Genomic DNA, 17,388 nt, shown 5'->3' on the forward strand with positions numbered 1-17,388 from the left:
CCACTGAAAAAAAAAAAAGAAAAAAGAAAAAAGAAAAACAAGGTTTACCTACTTTACCCAGACCATCCTCATAACCATATTTTCTGATGTTCCAGTAGTGCATTAAGCAAAGTGACTGGCAGGTGGTTCATGTTTAAAGAGACTGTACTATGAATCAGTACTTAACATCCAGACATCCAGTTCAATGCAGCATTATATTTAGCAAGTGGCTGTTGTGAGAAAAGTGCTGAAGCCTTTCAAAGTATTTCCCAGAACAATACTAGGAAGAATGACATGGCTCTAGCAAAAAGCTTTCCTAATGTAAAATCAGCCTGTAAACTGCCTTGTACCAACATGGGGCAAAGTTTATCAGTGTAGCATTAATATTTGCAGTGTTTGTGGACCTGCTCTGTCATGTAATGGTTCACACAGAGTACAGTAGTGAAATGGCTTTTGTCTCAGCTCTTTTTCTCCTGTCTTAAACTTTACTTCTCTGTTCTCCCTCAGCCCAGCCATGGCCGGAGATTCTCGAATCTTCATGAACCAGGACATGGACATCGGAGTTGTATCCAGAGAACCTAAGAAGATTCCCAAACAGGCTCGAGATGACGTCCCCATTGCCACTGACCGAACCCGCCTCATATCAGCAGAAGGTAAGAAGCCACGCCAGCGTTACATGGAGAAAAGTGGCAAGTGCAATGTACACCATGGAAATGTCCAAGAAACCTATCGATACCTTAGTGACCTCTTCACTACTCTGGTGGACCTCAAATGGCGTTTTAATCTTCTTGTCTTCACTATGGTCTATACCATCACTTGGTTGTTTTTTGGGTTCATATGGTGGCTCATTGCCTATATCCGGGGAGACCTGGACCATCTTGAAGATGAAAACTGGATCCCCTGTGTTGAAAATCTCAGTGGATTTGTTTCTGCATTTCTGTTTTCTATTGAGACTGAGACAACAATAGGGTATGGCTATAGGGTCATAACGGAGAAGTGCCCAGAGGGCATTGTACTGCTCCTGATCCAGGCTATTCTGGGCTCCATTGTCAATGCGTTCATGGTGGGATGCATGTTTGTCAAGATCAGTCAACCAAAGAAGAGAGCTGAAACCCTCATGTTTTCTAACAATGCAGTGATTTCCATGAGGGATGAGAAGCTCTGTCTCATGTTCCGTGTTGGAGACCTCCGCAATTCCCACATTGTTGAGGCTTCCATTAGAGCCAAACTGATTAAGTCCAAACAGACCAAAGAGGGAGAGTTCATCCCCTTGAATCAAACAGACATCAATGTGGGATTTGACACTGGAGACGACAGGTTGTTCCTGGTGTCACCTCTTATCATCTCACATGAAATCAACGAGAAAAGCCCCTTCTGGGAGATGTCTCGCACCCAACTGGAGAAGGAAGAATTTGAAATTGTGGTCATCCTGGAAGGAATGGTGGAAGCAACAGGTAAGCACTTGTCTAAATCAGTCACAATTTTGAGGGAGAAAAGGGAAAAAAAGAGTGCAGTTTGGCATTAAGATGTCACTGTCAGTGTCACCTGAGAAGATGTTGGGATTTATTCTGTTGTGACTCATTCAGGTGGGATATAAGTCCTGGATTCATACAAAGGGATTACATGAAGATCTGTCCATAATCACTTAGGACTGATCCATGGGAAAAAAGGAATGGACTGAAGCAACTTATGAGTTCTCTTATTTTCTGTGATCAAAATGCACGGTGCAAATCCTTTTCCATTTCTCCTCAGTATTAAAAATTGGCTGTAACTCTGATATTTTAGGTACTGCTGTGGTGTTGCTATTTAAATGGAGACTATGAAGGAAGTGCCCAAGTATTACTATATCCCATAAAACAGCATGTGCTGAAACGGAATGACTTGCACATGATGTAAGACATAGATTTTCAAAAAGAGCTCGAAGAAGAAAAACACAGAAAATGCTTTTGTGACTCTAGGAACGCGGCAGCTGTTTAACAGCATAAAACAATCCTGTGTAATGGGTAGATAAGGAGATATACTCAGCTGGTTCCCACTTTCCTCCTATGGGTGTATTTGTGGCAGGCAGTGAAAGGAGTTTGCATCTGTATATAATAAATCTGGAAAAGTTTTGTGCCTCAGCTTTTCAAGGTACGTAAAAGGGAGGTGACAGTGTGCTTCTCAAGATGAGTGAACGGGTGACCACAAAGGTCCCCAGGCTCCTTTCCACAGCTGGGATGCTGTGTATCTGCTGGGTGTCTGGCTGGTGAGGAAGATGCTTTTACTCTGGAACCTAAAAGATATGGCACCATGGGGTCATTTTAGGGGTCATTTTACCACTTGCAGCTAATTCATTTATGCTATGCGCTGAGGAGGAGTGCAAGTGCATTTAAGCAGCCTGAGATGCTGGTGCTCCCTTCAGGCGAGTTTTCTCAGCCTGGGGTTAGCAGCATGCCTCTGTCAAATCAGGGTCTTCGAGGGAAATGGGACTACAGGCAGCAGGAGGAAAGAATTACTATCTAGAGATGTAGGAACCTAGAAAGACTCAGAAATGCGAAAATGCGATAAATAATTTTTCCCTTTGGTGTTTAAGGACTCTAGTTATGAGGCAGTGCTGTGAACCCAAGGTTTTTTTCTGGTGGGGTTGGGACGTGTCCATCTTGTTGAAGCATAAGCGCTCTCTGAAACACTTGCAAGGGGTTTGTGCTTGGTATGAGTCCTTGGTGGTAGCAGCATCCTGACTTACAGATTCTGGGCCTTTGCTTACTGTTAATATTGTCCCTTTCTTCTGGTTTGTCCTTGTTAGTCTCCTAACAGTCAAACGTAAGGGGAAATAGTCTCAAATCCCTGCACTCCAGACCTTCACACTTGAAGACAGCTCTCTAGAGACCTAATTCAGTTTCCCAGTATTTCCCTCTAGTCATTAGGTGAATAGCAATAGCTGAGTTTTTCAAACAGCTAATGGGTGGTTATGTATAGATTACACTGCACTTAGGTTGGAGTACTGTATTGTACGAGTGGAATTCATGTGGCATTGCTAGGCAAATATTCTTTCCCAGCAGAATATTGTAGAAATGTGGCAAAAGAAGGGGTGGGTGGAAAAGAATATCGAAGGGGAGGATTTGTAATGGAAGCTTATTTTGTAGCCTAAACAATTACCAGAAACTAGAACCTCTTAATCTGAGCGTGGAATGCAGTTCATTGCACGTCCAAAGCTTCTTTCCTCTCTGCACTGTGACACTATCAAATTCTGTTTGAAAAGCTACTGCACTGCCATCCTCTTATGAAAGCTCAGCCCCTGCTAGATATGTGTGAGAGGAAGTCATTATCAATAACAACCTCAAAATTAAAAGCATGGCATAGGAATAATATTGCTTTACAAATGGGCTCCTCTCCCAGACGGATTGTACAGGCCAGTGTGTAATGATATTAAGGAGCATACATCTGTGGAAATGATTTGTTCTGGTCTCAGAAGGCAGGCTGTGAAACTTCAAAAACAGAGCTAGAAGAGCCAGTTTGCATTGAACTTAGAGCACAGCGGACCTCAGATGCTGCTGTTATCAGACTCAGAGGCTGAGATGATTTTCTGAATGACACATGGTAGCCAGGCGAGTGATATTTTGCCACAACAAAAGTGGCTTGCAGAACTTTCTGCTTTCCTGCTTTGTCCTTGCACTTCATAATATTGATAAGCCCATTCATGGGTCTTTAATCCATACCTCCATACTTTAACCTTTGCTCCCAGCAAATTCTCTTGGTTCTTTCCTCCCTATCACACTGTTCAAGCTTTATCTGCTTTCAGGAATGGTATAATTTACTTGCAGTGTGACTTCTATTAAATCATGATGCTGTGACAACCTGGTCAGGTTCAGGACAGTATGAAAATACAACAGGCCATTTGTTCCCTTAGAAACTCCTATGAAAAAATCAGCAGCCATGCAGGGGTATAACTGCATGTATATGCAGTCAGCATATATAGCACTGCTCATGGCACACAAGAGGGAAGCAAGTCCCATGTGCTCTCCCAGAGGCAGCTCAGCTCTGTAGTTGGCAGGAGGAAAAATTAATGGAAAGTTACCCAGTCTTTGCAGACAGCAACAAATCATACCCTGAATAGATCCTGCACTGGTGGGGAAAATAGCTATATTTTTCATAAGGTTTTTGGAAAGCAGGTCAGACCTGACTACGCTTTGGTAATTGTCAACATATAAATAACTGAAGAAATTTTAAGCATAATTTCTGAGTAGAAGTGTGAATACTATTCACTGAAACATTTGGGACAGCAATTTTATAACCATTTCCAGTAGTTCTAACCAACGACATACATTACAAATGAAATGCATTGTCCTCCTCTCAAACAAGTAACTCTTCTCATTGATATTTAAGTTTAATTCCTATCCAGTGGAAGGCAAAGATAGTAAATAGTTTCAAATAAGAAGTGTAGAAGAAATTCTAATGAGTTCAAACACTGTGAGTCACTGTGTTGTTTTTTTGTGTGTGTTTTGTTTTTGTGTTGTTGTTGGTTTGTTGCTGGTTTTTTTTTGTTTTTTTTTTTTTTTACAAAATGAAACGTTATTTAAAACAATCTTTTTGTTTCAAGTTGACTCGAATTTCTAAAATGCTTCAAGTTGTTTGTTTGTTTTAACAAAGACAAACATTGTGGTTTAAGACAATATTTTTGTTTTTCAGCAGATTTGAATTTTTTGAAAGGGTAAATAACAACAAACTGAAGAACACCAACACACAAGAAACACATCAACCAGCCTAAAATGCAGTGGTTCTATTTTCCTGAAGAAGAAAATAAACATTTTATTACTCAAGTGAGAGCTCTCCAGGGACCCACAACTATTTTACGTCCTAACCCATGAAGCCAGCTGCAGCAGAAAGCCCACTGGCAGGGGTGTTTCCAATCAATATTTTAGTACAGTTGTGGCACTGTGACTTGACAACAGGTTAAAAACACCAAAGGGAGACTGGGTTTCTGGACAGATCCGTGGTGATCATTGCTGAGTGAAATAACCGCTGTAAAGGCAAAATCAATATAGATGACAAGTGTTCTGACTTCCAGTGCTGCTTTGTGGGCATCTTGAAAGCACCAGCATCACTCACAGTGCTTACTTAATGAATTGGTCACAGAGATTAGTTTAGGGAATTAATTCTCTTGTGCCATATCTTAAAGGGACACTTGTCGAGATCAGCTGGCCCAAATTTGATCTACAATAAAAGGAAAGAAACTGAAGGTGAAAAATCTGTTTGCTAAGTGAATACATTTTTTCTTGCCACTGTGAAAAAGCAGAAATGCAGTGAAAACAAAAATCAGAGCCAACCTGTCGACAGAGCAGGGCTAGGCTGTTGTTGGGCCAAGCCTCTTGCCTTTATCCTCCTGTTGCCTAATTCAACTTACTATATCAAGCAAGGCAGCCAGAATGCAGAAAAGCAGTGGAGATTTGCACACCTCCTCCATGTGCTTGCAGAGTAAACTGGGTTAGGTGGTGAAGAAATGGCTGACTCAATTAAAGAACATTGGAGGCTCCTTTTTTTTTTTTTTTGCCCTCACTGTCATTCCATGTGATGAAGCAGTCTACATAGACTTTCTGGAAAATAATTTGAAGACACTCTCTTCCCTTCCAACTTTCCCCTTTTGCTGCTATTTACTGACAATTAAACAAAACTTAATCTACCAGTAGCTGTCCTGTTATCCTCATTCTGAATCTACACTGTCCAGTGTTGCAATTGTCTGGGCAGAGATACTGGTGCTTTTTACTTCATCCTTGGTCCTCACTGGCTCTCTCTGCCTCTTTTTCCAACCTATATTAAATAACCCATAGGAGACAGTCCAAAGGCCTGATTAGTCCCACGGCTAAACAAAGTTTCAATAAACTCTTAAGAAAGGATAGGGATATACACTTCTGGCTTACCATGGTTTCATGATTGCAAGCAGTTTACTCAGTCAGGATCCCGCATCTCCATTCCTCATGCTGTCCCTAAGAGAATGTAACAATGTAACCTTTTTGCACCTCAAATTATCCATCTTTACAGAAGATACAGTAAAATTTTGTGGCTGAAAAAAAAAAAAAAAGAAAAAAAAAAAAAGGTCATAGTCACAACATAAGAAATCCTGAAATTAGTCATGATTTTCTTGGGAGAACAAAGGAAGTTAATTAATGAGTGGATTTTTCATGCATTCATCATCTGGTTTGGGTTGTCTTGTTTTGCTTTGCATTTTGCATATAAATAAGTTTTCTTTTCTGCACGAAGGACCTTGCAGAACTGTCACAGAAACTGCCTATATAATTAAAGGGAAGAGCTAGACACCTCCAGTCATTCTTTTCACAAACTGAGTTGTCTTCCAGAGGTGGATAGTAGCAGGCTAGTCATCTTAGGTGCCTCTGCAGTCCCTATAAATACCTTTGTGAGGGGCCTAAACTTATACAGTGTGAGCCTCAGGTTCTGCCTGGTAGAGACAGGGGAATTGAACCCAAGATTTTTAAATCTTAAGGTCCTTACTTTTTTTTTTTTTTTTTTTTTTTTCAGTGCCTGGAAGCTTTTACATTCCTGGAGAGCATTTAGAAAAGTTAAAATCCTATTACTCTCCTCTGGCATAAAAATAAAAGTGAATCAAGGGCAGACTCTTCTTGTAAAAGAGACAAGCATAAATAATTGGAGGACCACGCTCCTACCTTCTAAAATTCCTTCTGAAGTTGGAGGAATTTTGACTTTTTGGAGGTTACAGTGTTCTTTTGTCTGATTAATGTAAAGGGACTAATAAATTTTATGACTATCCAAACGCTGGTGCTAATCTAAAGGCATGTATTGCTTAATTAGAGTGATAGAATTAAATTTTTTATAACTACTGCTTGCCATCAGTCTGTTACTATACCTCTGAGTCCATCAGTTCTCCTCTACTTTTGCAGTGTAGGTGGAGCTCAGCTCAAGAAGCAGAGTATACTTTATGCAGCTTTAGTGTACCTGGTACAGAGGAAAACGTCACCCTGCATACAATAGTGTATAAAAACAAGGACACAGAAGTGAAATCACTTCCAGCAATATCTATGTCTAAACTGCAGGGAGAGCCCAGCAAATATGGCAAACATACAGTCAGCATCCACATGACGTGCTGCCAGCAGATAATCACTGAGCTCTGTGGCATTTAAATGAGGAGAGTTAATTTTAGGCTGATGAAAAATGTTGTCTTGACAGCCCCAGGGGTTGGGATATCTCTACCCACTGAGAAAGTCCAGGCTGTAACAGTACTGAAAGATTCAGCTATGCTGCTGATGTGATCAGATTGAAGCCTGTGGCAATTTCTTGAGTCTTGGTCATGCTTTGTGGACCTCTTGCCCTTGCCCCCTCCTGTAAAACTGCCAAGAAGGGTACTGGCTGTGCTGGTACATTAAAAAAATGTGCATCCTCCAACAGTCAGAGGGAGACTGCTGGCTCCTCTACAGATAACCAAACAGCTGCAAGATGCAGTTAGATCTGGCCTACGATGATGAAGTTTGATTTAACGGGTAACCTAAGGGTACACAAGGCCTGGAAATCAGGAGCAATCTCCTGCAGAATTTCCCCTTTTCTTAGCAGTGTGGCAGAGCCAGAAGCGTCTGCTCCAGTTGCATAATCAGCGGCACTGCAAGCAGAGAAACATTCTGAAATCTGCAACTCCCATTGAGTACATTGCAGAAAAAAAATAGGCTCCTTACTGAGTGAGCCATCAAATAACTGCTTTTTATCAGCATGTATTAACATTCTTTTGTCTTTGATAAAATGTAAGCTGCTTGATCCCAACTGATTTTGATGACAGAAAAGTGCCTTTTGGTAGAGTTCCCTGACACCTATTTTACCCACTAATCTTTCCTCACTGACTCTCTCTGTTCTTGAATGTAATGAAACACCTGGTTTAATACACGTAGCAATATATTTTGCATCTTTTCATCTTCTGGAAACCCAAAACAAGCAGTTTAAGAAGGCATCTACAGCTGCCTTAAACAGGAACATGCACAAGCTCTATTATTGAGTCTGTGATGTAGTGACTCCAGCCAACAGACCAAAAATCCGCTTCTTAGGGTTCTGCTATAATGAAATTATCATTAAAACTCAATGAATTGTTTATTGCAGAACCTGAAACCAGGGGACAGTCTCCAGCTTTCTAAAAAGCTTGGAACTGGTTCTAGCTTTATTGAAAATTTGGTGCATCTGCTTATAACTTTTTTTTTTTTTCTGGTTTCAATTAAAATTGATTTTTTTTTTTCAACTGAAAGCAAAGCTATGAATTTATGAGATGAAAAAGCTGTAGCTAAAAGTTGAAAGTTGAAGATTTTACATATTTTACATGTTATACAATTGACAATTTGTACAAATTTATATTAAGAATACTTTTTCATTTTTAAACCAGATCGTTAAGGAGAAAATTAAACTTTTAATGGTCCCACTGTCTGGAAAAATCAATATGCTTGACAAATAAAAATCTTGGTGACTTTTATTTGGAAATAAGGTTTGAAACACATCTGCTTGTACTGACAAAGGGGAAATGAGGATATTCTTTTGTTGTGAAGCATATTTAAATGAAAAGCCCAAGTCACCAAATGCCACTTACTTCCTTTTCTGTAACTATACCAAATAACCACGCTGCTTAAACCCCAAATATGTAGTTATATCTATTTTAAGAAAGGATTAGCAATATTTGTCAAGACCAAAAAAGTTACGATTATTTTTGCAAGAAATCTCCCCCAGCTTCTTGCACATGCATGCTGAGATGTCAGTGCTTGGGGCAGGGCTGGGCAGGACAGTGCTCCTGCACTGCAGGAAAACAGCAGTGGCAAGGTTGGTGTGGTTCTTGATGGATGTCAGCATATGACATGACAATTCACTACACCTAAGATGTCCCCTGGACTTGGATAGGCAAGGCTTGTGAAATGAAACCACTTATTTGTGCGGAGACCCCAGAGCAATGTCTGAAAGATGAGAGTTTGGTGAATTACTCAGCCTCAGTGCAAGCTGAAACTTTGATGTTCAGCGCACGTTGTATGCAAGTTGAAAGTGGCTGCATCCATGTGCTGTTAATAAAAGTAAGGTTTATTGTTTCCACACCTCCTCTGTCATCTTTTTGCAGTTATAGAGGCAATAATTAGCCAGGGACATTACAGATGCATTAATTAACCAGGCTGGAGAGCACAGGGCAGCCTGCAAAGCAGGCACTTAATGGAATTTGAAGCAGAGACAATGCTGTTGTTTACTGGGTAATGTAGGAGTTGCCAAGCAGTATGTCCCCACGCAATTAAAATACCACTGCACATGTGCTAAAAAGGAATATTTGAATGGGATTATGAAGCAATTACAAGTTGTCTTATTGTGCTGGCTCTGTGTACCCCTGGGGTTACAGAAAGCAGCTCCTGCAGGAAGCTGGCAGTGTGCAGTATTTGGTTGATGAAAGCTTTCTATTGTTCCTTCCTTAATTGAATACTTACAGCAGGAGATAACTGTGATTGTGTCTCTGGAGTTCAGGTTCACTGTCAGGTACTGCCCCCAGCGAAGGAGCTATTTCAGGCCCTCGTAACAAGGCAGGAGTTCCCCTTGAGTGCCTCAGGCCCCCACATTTATCAGGGACACCCCATCTCGGCCCTGGGGTCCACAGCACAACACCTTCAGGCAGCACCTGGAAAGCCACAGTACGAATCAACCTGTTTGTTTACAGGACCTAATCCCATGAGTATGAGCAGCCTCCTCTCCTGCTCTCATCTCTGGGCTTTGAAATTGCTCAGAGCTTGGAGGAAGCACCTGAAGGCCTTTGTGAATTTTGGTACAAAACCAGCTGTTCTAAAGGAAAAAAGGGGTAGTTTATTTTAACTGTCTCCCTACCATATGTGCACATGTTACTGGTTATCCAGCATGAGATTAGCCCTGCAACCCTGTATTATTGACCCTTTAAACAGTCTGTGACAAAAGCTTTTGCACTTGGGGATGAATGGTATGATAAACATCAGTGACACGGGTCTGAGAAAAAACATAAAGTTGACAGGACTCCACAAGCTGCCTGCATGTTGAGCTGCTCTTTACAAGCTGATAGAAAGGAGTGAAGATTAAAATGTCTTCACCTCAAGGACTGAGGAACCCAGGGCAGGCGATGCTGCATGTAGTAGCGTCACCTGAAGCATATAGTCAGGAGTGATCTCCACACAGATTTTTACTAATAAAGCAAAGTCTGAGTTTTCTGAAAAGGTTCTGAAAAGTTGAGTTTCTGCATAAGGTAAAAACACTTGGGGTAATTTTCCTCTTCCATTATTGTATTTTTCATGCAGCCTCTGCATTTCCTGGTTCCTGCTGGTCCAGGAAGCAGACACGCTACAACACTATGACTAACTCTGTACTTGTTGTTCCTGCCCAGAAGCAAGTACTCCTGCAGCTCTCTTTGGGGGAAAAAAATTGGCTTTTCTGTCTGAGAAGTTTCCAGTTCTGTTTTGCTAAGTGTCAGGTGTGTCATTGTCCCTCTTTTCCCCTTTCAAGAACCAAAAGGAGCTATACGTTCCCATCCTGGTAGTTTTAAGCTAAGGAAAGCAATAAAAGACAGGTAAAACCATCAGGGTAACTTGCTTGTGTGGGTGTCTTTTAATGAACTATAGCAATTATGACAGGGAAAAAAAGAAAAAAAAAAAACTTTTCAAGGGCGCCCTTTTTCAAAGGAAAAGTTTTCCGATTATTCTGAGTTTTCAGACACTTAGTTAAGCTCACATGGTGACAATACATATGATCTTTCCTGAAGCACCTAATGCTGATATTTTTCCCCTGTGCATTGTTTTAGATTTTTATTTGTGTACTTCGGGCTATGGGAGGTGGACTTGGAAGTGTTGGTTGGGAACTGGATTAAGTGCATATTTTGAATGTATTCCAAGCAGGCCTATCTCTCACCCTCCAAAAGAGAGCAGTGGGATAATTTTGTGAAGTCAGGTTTTCTACATTTCACCAAAATTAAGTCCATAAATCTAACATATTTAGGACAAGCAGAAGACAAATATTCAGAAGAGAAGTCAACCTTGACTTGTCAATCAGCAGGTGACTCCAAAGGAAGTTGTTATTTGCAGTTTTGCCAAAGCCAAATGCTTACACCTGCTCTGCAAACCTTCTCTTCAAAATTTATCAAAGTACATAAAAAAACCTGATCCTTGTGAGAAGAAGCTGGACAAAATTGGTTTCATATTGCCCACTGTTCATTCAATATCAAATCCATGAATATTTTGATTTCAATATGCTTATGAGCTTGACTGTGTAATGTGGATTTTGGGTCAGCAAAACTGTTGGATACAGTTGGATGGAACCCTCCAAAGGTATTTATAAGCCAGTGTGCCATATAAATCACTAGGAGCTGGGGCCTTCTTCACCTTTCAGGCTATATCACTTGCCTTAACCTGAGTGCAGAAGGGAATAGGGGAATAGTTGGTAGGGCTGTAGCTCAGGTGGGACAGCATCAGACCCAGCAGGAGTGCAGGCAGCTAGGTGTTTTGGCAGGGCAGTGCTTCACTCTACTGTGTGAGTTAGGATTTGAGGTGCATTGGCAGGGTCGCATGTCATTTTAGCACATGGTTCACCAGAAGTGCTGCTAGTAGCAGCCGCACAAGCAAGCAGCATCTCAGCACAGCAATGTGAGGACAGAGAGAAGCTGCTTAGAGATACCAGACTTCAAACCCTTCAGTGCGGGGTTTAGGATACAATCTGAAGATGTGGTGACAAATCCACCCCTTTTTCCTCTGAGGGCTCTTTTTCATGATAGAGCCTTCTGTGAGACTTAATAAGCAAAGGTTTTTTCTACGTCCCAGATCAATCCGGTATGGAGATAACATGAAAGTGCTTTTAAATGAAAGAAGTGGTTGGGTGAGCATGTAAGGAAGCTTTGCATTTAACATCCCTCTCTTTCCATCCAGGGATGACTTGCCAGGCTCGCAGCTCCTACATGGACACTGAGGTGCTGTGGGGACATCGCTTCACTCCTGTCCTCACCCTGGAGAAGGATTTTTACGAAGTTGACTACAACAGCTTCCATAGCACTTACGAGACCAACACTCCTGTGTGCTGTGCCAAAGAGCTGGCTGAGTCTCGCCGGGAAGGCCAGCTCCTCAGCCACCTCTCCAGTGCCACCCTCCTGAGCGGGGGCAGAGAAGCAGAGACAGCAAGAGGGGAAGAAGAGGAAGAGGAAGAAGACAGGGAGCCTGCAGGAATGAATGGAGCCAATGGGACAGCAGGAGAGGTGAAAGAAAATCTGCCTGTATAACACAAGAACTGCTGGACAGTAGATAACCACGTACACTTACTGGGAGACTGTGGCCCAGCAAGTCAGGAACCGGCTGAGAGTCAGGGACCTGAGATTTGTGTCCAGATCTCTACTGCCTGCCTGTTCCTGGCGAGTCACTGCACAGCACTGTGCCTCAGTTTCACTTCTCTTTTACCTGTACAGTGAGGTTCTGAGCTTTGCACTCTTTCGCAAAGTATTTTGATCTCTATGGACAAGGCTCACTAAATACAATCATGATTAAAATTGAAATTCCCACCGCTGACTGTTACAAAAGACATTCATTGGACATTCAAAACTTATTCTCCCTCACAAGAGTATTAAAAAAGTAAAACTCTAGAATCTCCCATCTCAGTATGAAGAATGTGATTTCATACCTTCACTTAACTTGTGAGTCAATGTGTTGTAGACATTGTTACTGCTTAATTAAAAGAAGATGAAAAAAACTCTCTGGTATGTAGTGGAGTGTTTTGTTTTCAGCATTTTTGCAAACAGAGTTTAGTTTAGTTAGTTTAGTGTTTTCCTCCAAAATCACAGTCATTGTCATTTAGTTCCCACAAAAATGTGTGACATTAACAGGATAGTTTTCACTGTAAACCTATAACATGTTTATCCAATGTTTTTGACTATCCTCTCAAACTGAAATACCATCTTTGTGCACTCTTTTCATGGAAACTCTGATACGTTTCATAGGCTGCCCATGATCAGAGAAAGGTTAGATCTTCCTCCAGTAAAGATTTTGTTTTGTTTCATTTTGTTTTGTTTTTCCCCTGTCTTGGGTGTCCCATTTCCAATTGATTTAGAACATAACATGTAGCCATCTGGGAGCTTGAAATGATCTGGAATTTCACAGTGAGTCCCTGGAGTAGGTAGACTGGGTAAGTGACAGTTTGCTAAATTGTCTGCTCTTCCATAAAATACATACTTAAAATAAGGGTTTAGATGACGATGTTCTTATAGCTAATGGGAACATGCACTGACATAACTGAAGCCATCTGGCCACACTAGTGCAAGCATGCTGGTTGGCATTTGGCCCTGCAACATTCACTTTTTTGAGCTGGAAGACACAATAGTGCAGAACAGGATTAACATGATTGAAGTTTTGTTCTGTAAATTGTACTAAATGAGCTGATGCAGTGTATCTGCTTTGGGTGGCTTTTCTAATGCATCTGCATCAGATTATTTGCATAAGTTTCCTTCCTATAAATAAGTCCGAAACAGGATCAGCTCTCCATGTCCTGTCAATGGCAAGCAATAACATCTCAGTGGGTCTAATGCTAACCTGCCAGTAACTTCTGCAAGTGTTTCAGACACGTTTTGTCCTGCAGGTCAATTAAGATTGCTATTCCTGTGAAGAACCAAATTAAGTTAGCAATTTTGGTCTTTACAAGAGATAGGAATAAAACCATAGCTCCACAAAGAAGAATTTACATACAGAAAAGGGATTTTGCCTGTAAAGTGGGAAAAATTGCTGGAAATGTGAACAGCATGGGAAAAAAATAGACTTATTAGAGAAAATCTTTTGTTACCCACCCAAAATCTATTGGAAAACTAAGATTCCTGCAAGATTACTTCTTTATCAAAATGGAGTTTTATTTCTTGAAGAAAATATACTATGCAAGCATTACATTGCATATAAATAGTGTATGTATATTCATGAAATAAATATACATCTTAGTAGGGATGGACTGAACAGCATGCTAGGATTTTTTTCTCTTGATATTTGAAGATGATAAAAAAAAGGCAATAGAAAGCTATTCAGGATTAATAGAATGGTGCTACTGACATGTAAACAAAGAGGAAAATAATATATATAGGGGTCAGTGGTAGTATTTTTAAGAGACCTAGTGTTATAATGCAAATAAAAGGGAAATGTGTATTTCTTTCTAAGGGGGTTGGAAAAATGAGCATGACATGGCTGTGTTGTACTTAAAACTGTGTTGAGTCAACATTCAGCTTGGCCTCCAGGATATAGGAATTACCATCATCTTATGCAGTAAGTTTGGAAATGCATTTGAAGTGCTCATCAGTTCTAGAAAGCATCCTGTAGACATGAAGAGTGTAGTATTTTTCAAATAAATTCATTTTAGTTTTTCTGCTTAGCTTCCTTGTTTTCCATACTAAGCCTCAGAAGAATAGAAGGGAAAGAAAGATGAAAAGATGGAGAAAAATGGGAGCAGTATCCTAGGAAAGTATTCTTTTTCTCAGCCTCTCATTCCTCACCCTGCCTCTACAAAATAATTATGTGTCAGAGCTTTTTTTTTTTTTTTTTTTTCCCAGAATGTTTCATTCTGTAGCTGAAGTGAACTCCTAATGTAGGGGAGAGTACTGGAAAGTAAAACTGTAACTGATCCAGGCACCACAGAGGCAGTTCCAGCCCCTCCAAGAGAGGCTTTGTGCGCTGTACCCAACAAGCCAACTTGCCCAGTTCAATTGAACAGAAGAGGGCCTGCTGGGCCCCTTGTGTCACTGCAGACAGAGAGAGCTTGCAAAATGCCACTAGACTGCAGTCGTATCTTTCTTCTCCTACCTGATTTTTACCCTTCAGAGAGAAACTAGACATCTTCAAATAGCCAAAAAGTTATTTTGCCTGCTTATTGCCCTTGAAATTTCATCACATAAAATTGCTCTTTCCTAATACTGTCAAGTCTGTGACATCATATAGCCTACATGTTAGGAATGCTTGTTGTTGCATGTCGAGTATTAGGAGCGGAATAATTGCTGAATAGTGTGGAGTTCGGGAGGAGGTGTGCACATCTATTACACTGCATGGGATTAAGGCAAGAAGTGTACTGCTCTCCTTTTGAGCAAAGCTCTTATGCAGCTGTGTACTCTGTTGGCTTCCATGGACTACTTACGTGTTCAAAATTTGCACATATTCCTAAGTGCCTTGCTGAATACATGCTTCAAATGGTGTCAGTGTGAGCAATAGCAAATAACTTCCCTGAGTGCTGGAGAACAGGCAAAACATCCTCCTGTGGTTTTTTAATAAGCTGAGCAGATCTGGAGGAGGATCACCTCCGGAGCTGAATGAACCTTGTATTTGATACATGAAAGGTGGGGAACTGTACTTTCAGGTTGCGTGGCAGTCAGTTACATGGGTTTTGGTGATACAGTCAAGTCGTACCCTTCACAAAGCATTTCAGGCAGGCCTCAGGATTGTCCTGTCTTCTCCTTCTCCTGAAATGCATCCCAAAGAGAGATTTACTTCATTCAGCATGTAGAACCATTCTGAAGGTAAAAGGGTGCCCCTTTTCCTCTTCCAGGAATGTCATCTCTGAAATGTGTATCAGTTCCCCTGCTGTTCCCTGAGCATGTGTAGGACAGTAAACCATGAGAATAAAGCATGGCAAACCTACTCATTGGTGTGAAGGTTTCAGTACAGGTCTGTATCTCTTATGTGAGTCGAAATAGCTCACATGGATGTATCCACCCACATAAATAACCAATATATACTGTACACTCATCAGCCTCTGTACTTTCAGAAATATTAATAACTAATACTCCACAAGAAATATTTATAGCCTGTACACACGCTATTCATCCACAAATAACCATTCACATTTATATAATGCACCCAGTAAACAAGCTAAAAATACATATCCAAAACGTTGAATAATTATATCTGTGATAAGCAGAATTTACAACAGTAGCCATCTACAATAGCATACACTTTCAGAAGTCTGTGTACATAACACAGCTAGCACTCCTGCCACACACACGACAGGAGCTATCCCTATTGTGTGTGTACACAAAGCGTACACAGTTATTCACAAACACCCACCCACACACAAATGTGCATACCTGAATCCTGCATATTAGAACACCACCTGAGGACTCTATTATTCATCCTGAGTACAGGTGCCTTCATACAGACGGAAACGTACACGCCGTCTCTCCAGCAGGCAAACCTACATGTTCAAACGCTTTTCCATCGTACAGCTAAATACTGCACTGCACAGCACAAACACACCACGCAGCCCTCAGCAGCATGAAAGTAATTTGATTTCAGGTATACATTTCTGTCCTGCGATCATTAATGAGAGTTTTTGAGCACACAAAAGCTGTATTTCTTGTTCTTTATTTTTTTTTTCTTTTGGCAGAATAGTTGGGGAACACCTTTCTAATGCAGGAGAGTTAATGAGCTGTGAATGGAGGCAGAAAAGGAGAATTGCTTGCAGTAAAGGCTTTGTCATTCAGCTTGATTTTGTTTGAGGGTTTGGGGACTGGAGTGGGAGGGAGGCCTGCAATACAAGACATTTTATTTTATCAGCTCCTCTCTTGGGCCCGGTTTTTTAACTGTTCTGTTCTTGTGCGTTGTTAGCAGTGCTTATATACAGCCCGGCTGACCTGTATTGCTCATACACTTTTTTCCCCTGTATGATTTTCCATACTTATGCTCATTAAGACTATTAGTTTTGACTAAACTACATTTCTTAGATTGATCTGAAGGTATCTAGAGACCAAAAATACAGCTCTTTCCTTGGTATGTGATTCCAGGGGATAATCAACACAACTGTTAGAAATGTACCTTTATTTTTCATTAGAGCTTGCCTGGCTTTAATTTTCAGTCATTGCAAGAACTGTCACTCATTTTTAGGCTTAGATTTACCCCTTTTATTGTTTTTTTCTAATTTGTAGTTATGGATATATTACCATTAGAAGTAGCGGATCTTGAAGTGGAGATAAGAGGGAATGTTATTTATGCTCAAGTAATTAATGCCCCGTCATAAGCTCCACACATTGCCAGCCATATCCGCTGCGATACAGGAGGGCGTGTTGCCAGAACGTGTTAAGCAGCAGTTAGGGGGATGATGGAGAGGAAACTTAATGAAGTTGCAGGGAAACTAGGCAAGCTTTAAGGCCATGCATTAAAGTGCCAGTATTTCAGGGCCAGGGAAACAGCAATAACTACTGAAAGTCTGATTCTGATATTTTCGCTGACACTGGGCAGGACTTCATTTCCAGGGATGCCCGGTCACTTAGATAGGTGTTAGAAACAGGAGAATCTAGCTCTTGGCATTTTGTTACATGAAGAAGTCAAGGCCAAATTCTGATCTAATTTATGCTAGGGAAATGGGAAGACGCTCCAGTGGAGCCCAGTGGGTCCCTCTGCTTTGCCAACATCTAGCAGACCAGAACCCAGCCTTTGA

General features: G+C 41.0%; 1 protein-coding gene across 1 annotated transcript; it reads left to right on the forward strand.

The window, feature by feature from the left end:
* Positions 1–487: 487 nt before the first annotated feature.
* KCNJ5 (potassium inwardly rectifying channel subfamily J member 5) lies at positions 488–12,217 on the forward strand (the record flags this gene model as incomplete). The annotated part of the gene is made up of 2 exons (XM_084301686.1): positions 488–1,433; positions 11,871–12,217. Exons 1-2 carry the CDS (start codon positions 494–496, stop codon positions 12,215–12,217), a joined length of 1,287 nt encoding a protein of 428 aa, XP_084157812.1. The 5' UTR covers positions 488–493.
* Between the last annotated feature and the right edge of the window lie 5,171 nt (positions 12,218–17,388).

This window comes from Netta rufina, assembly GCF_964035555.1.
Source record: "Netta rufina genome assembly, chromosome: 25".
Classification (NCBI taxonomy): Eukaryota; Metazoa; Chordata; class Aves; order Anseriformes; family Anatidae; genus Netta; species Netta rufina.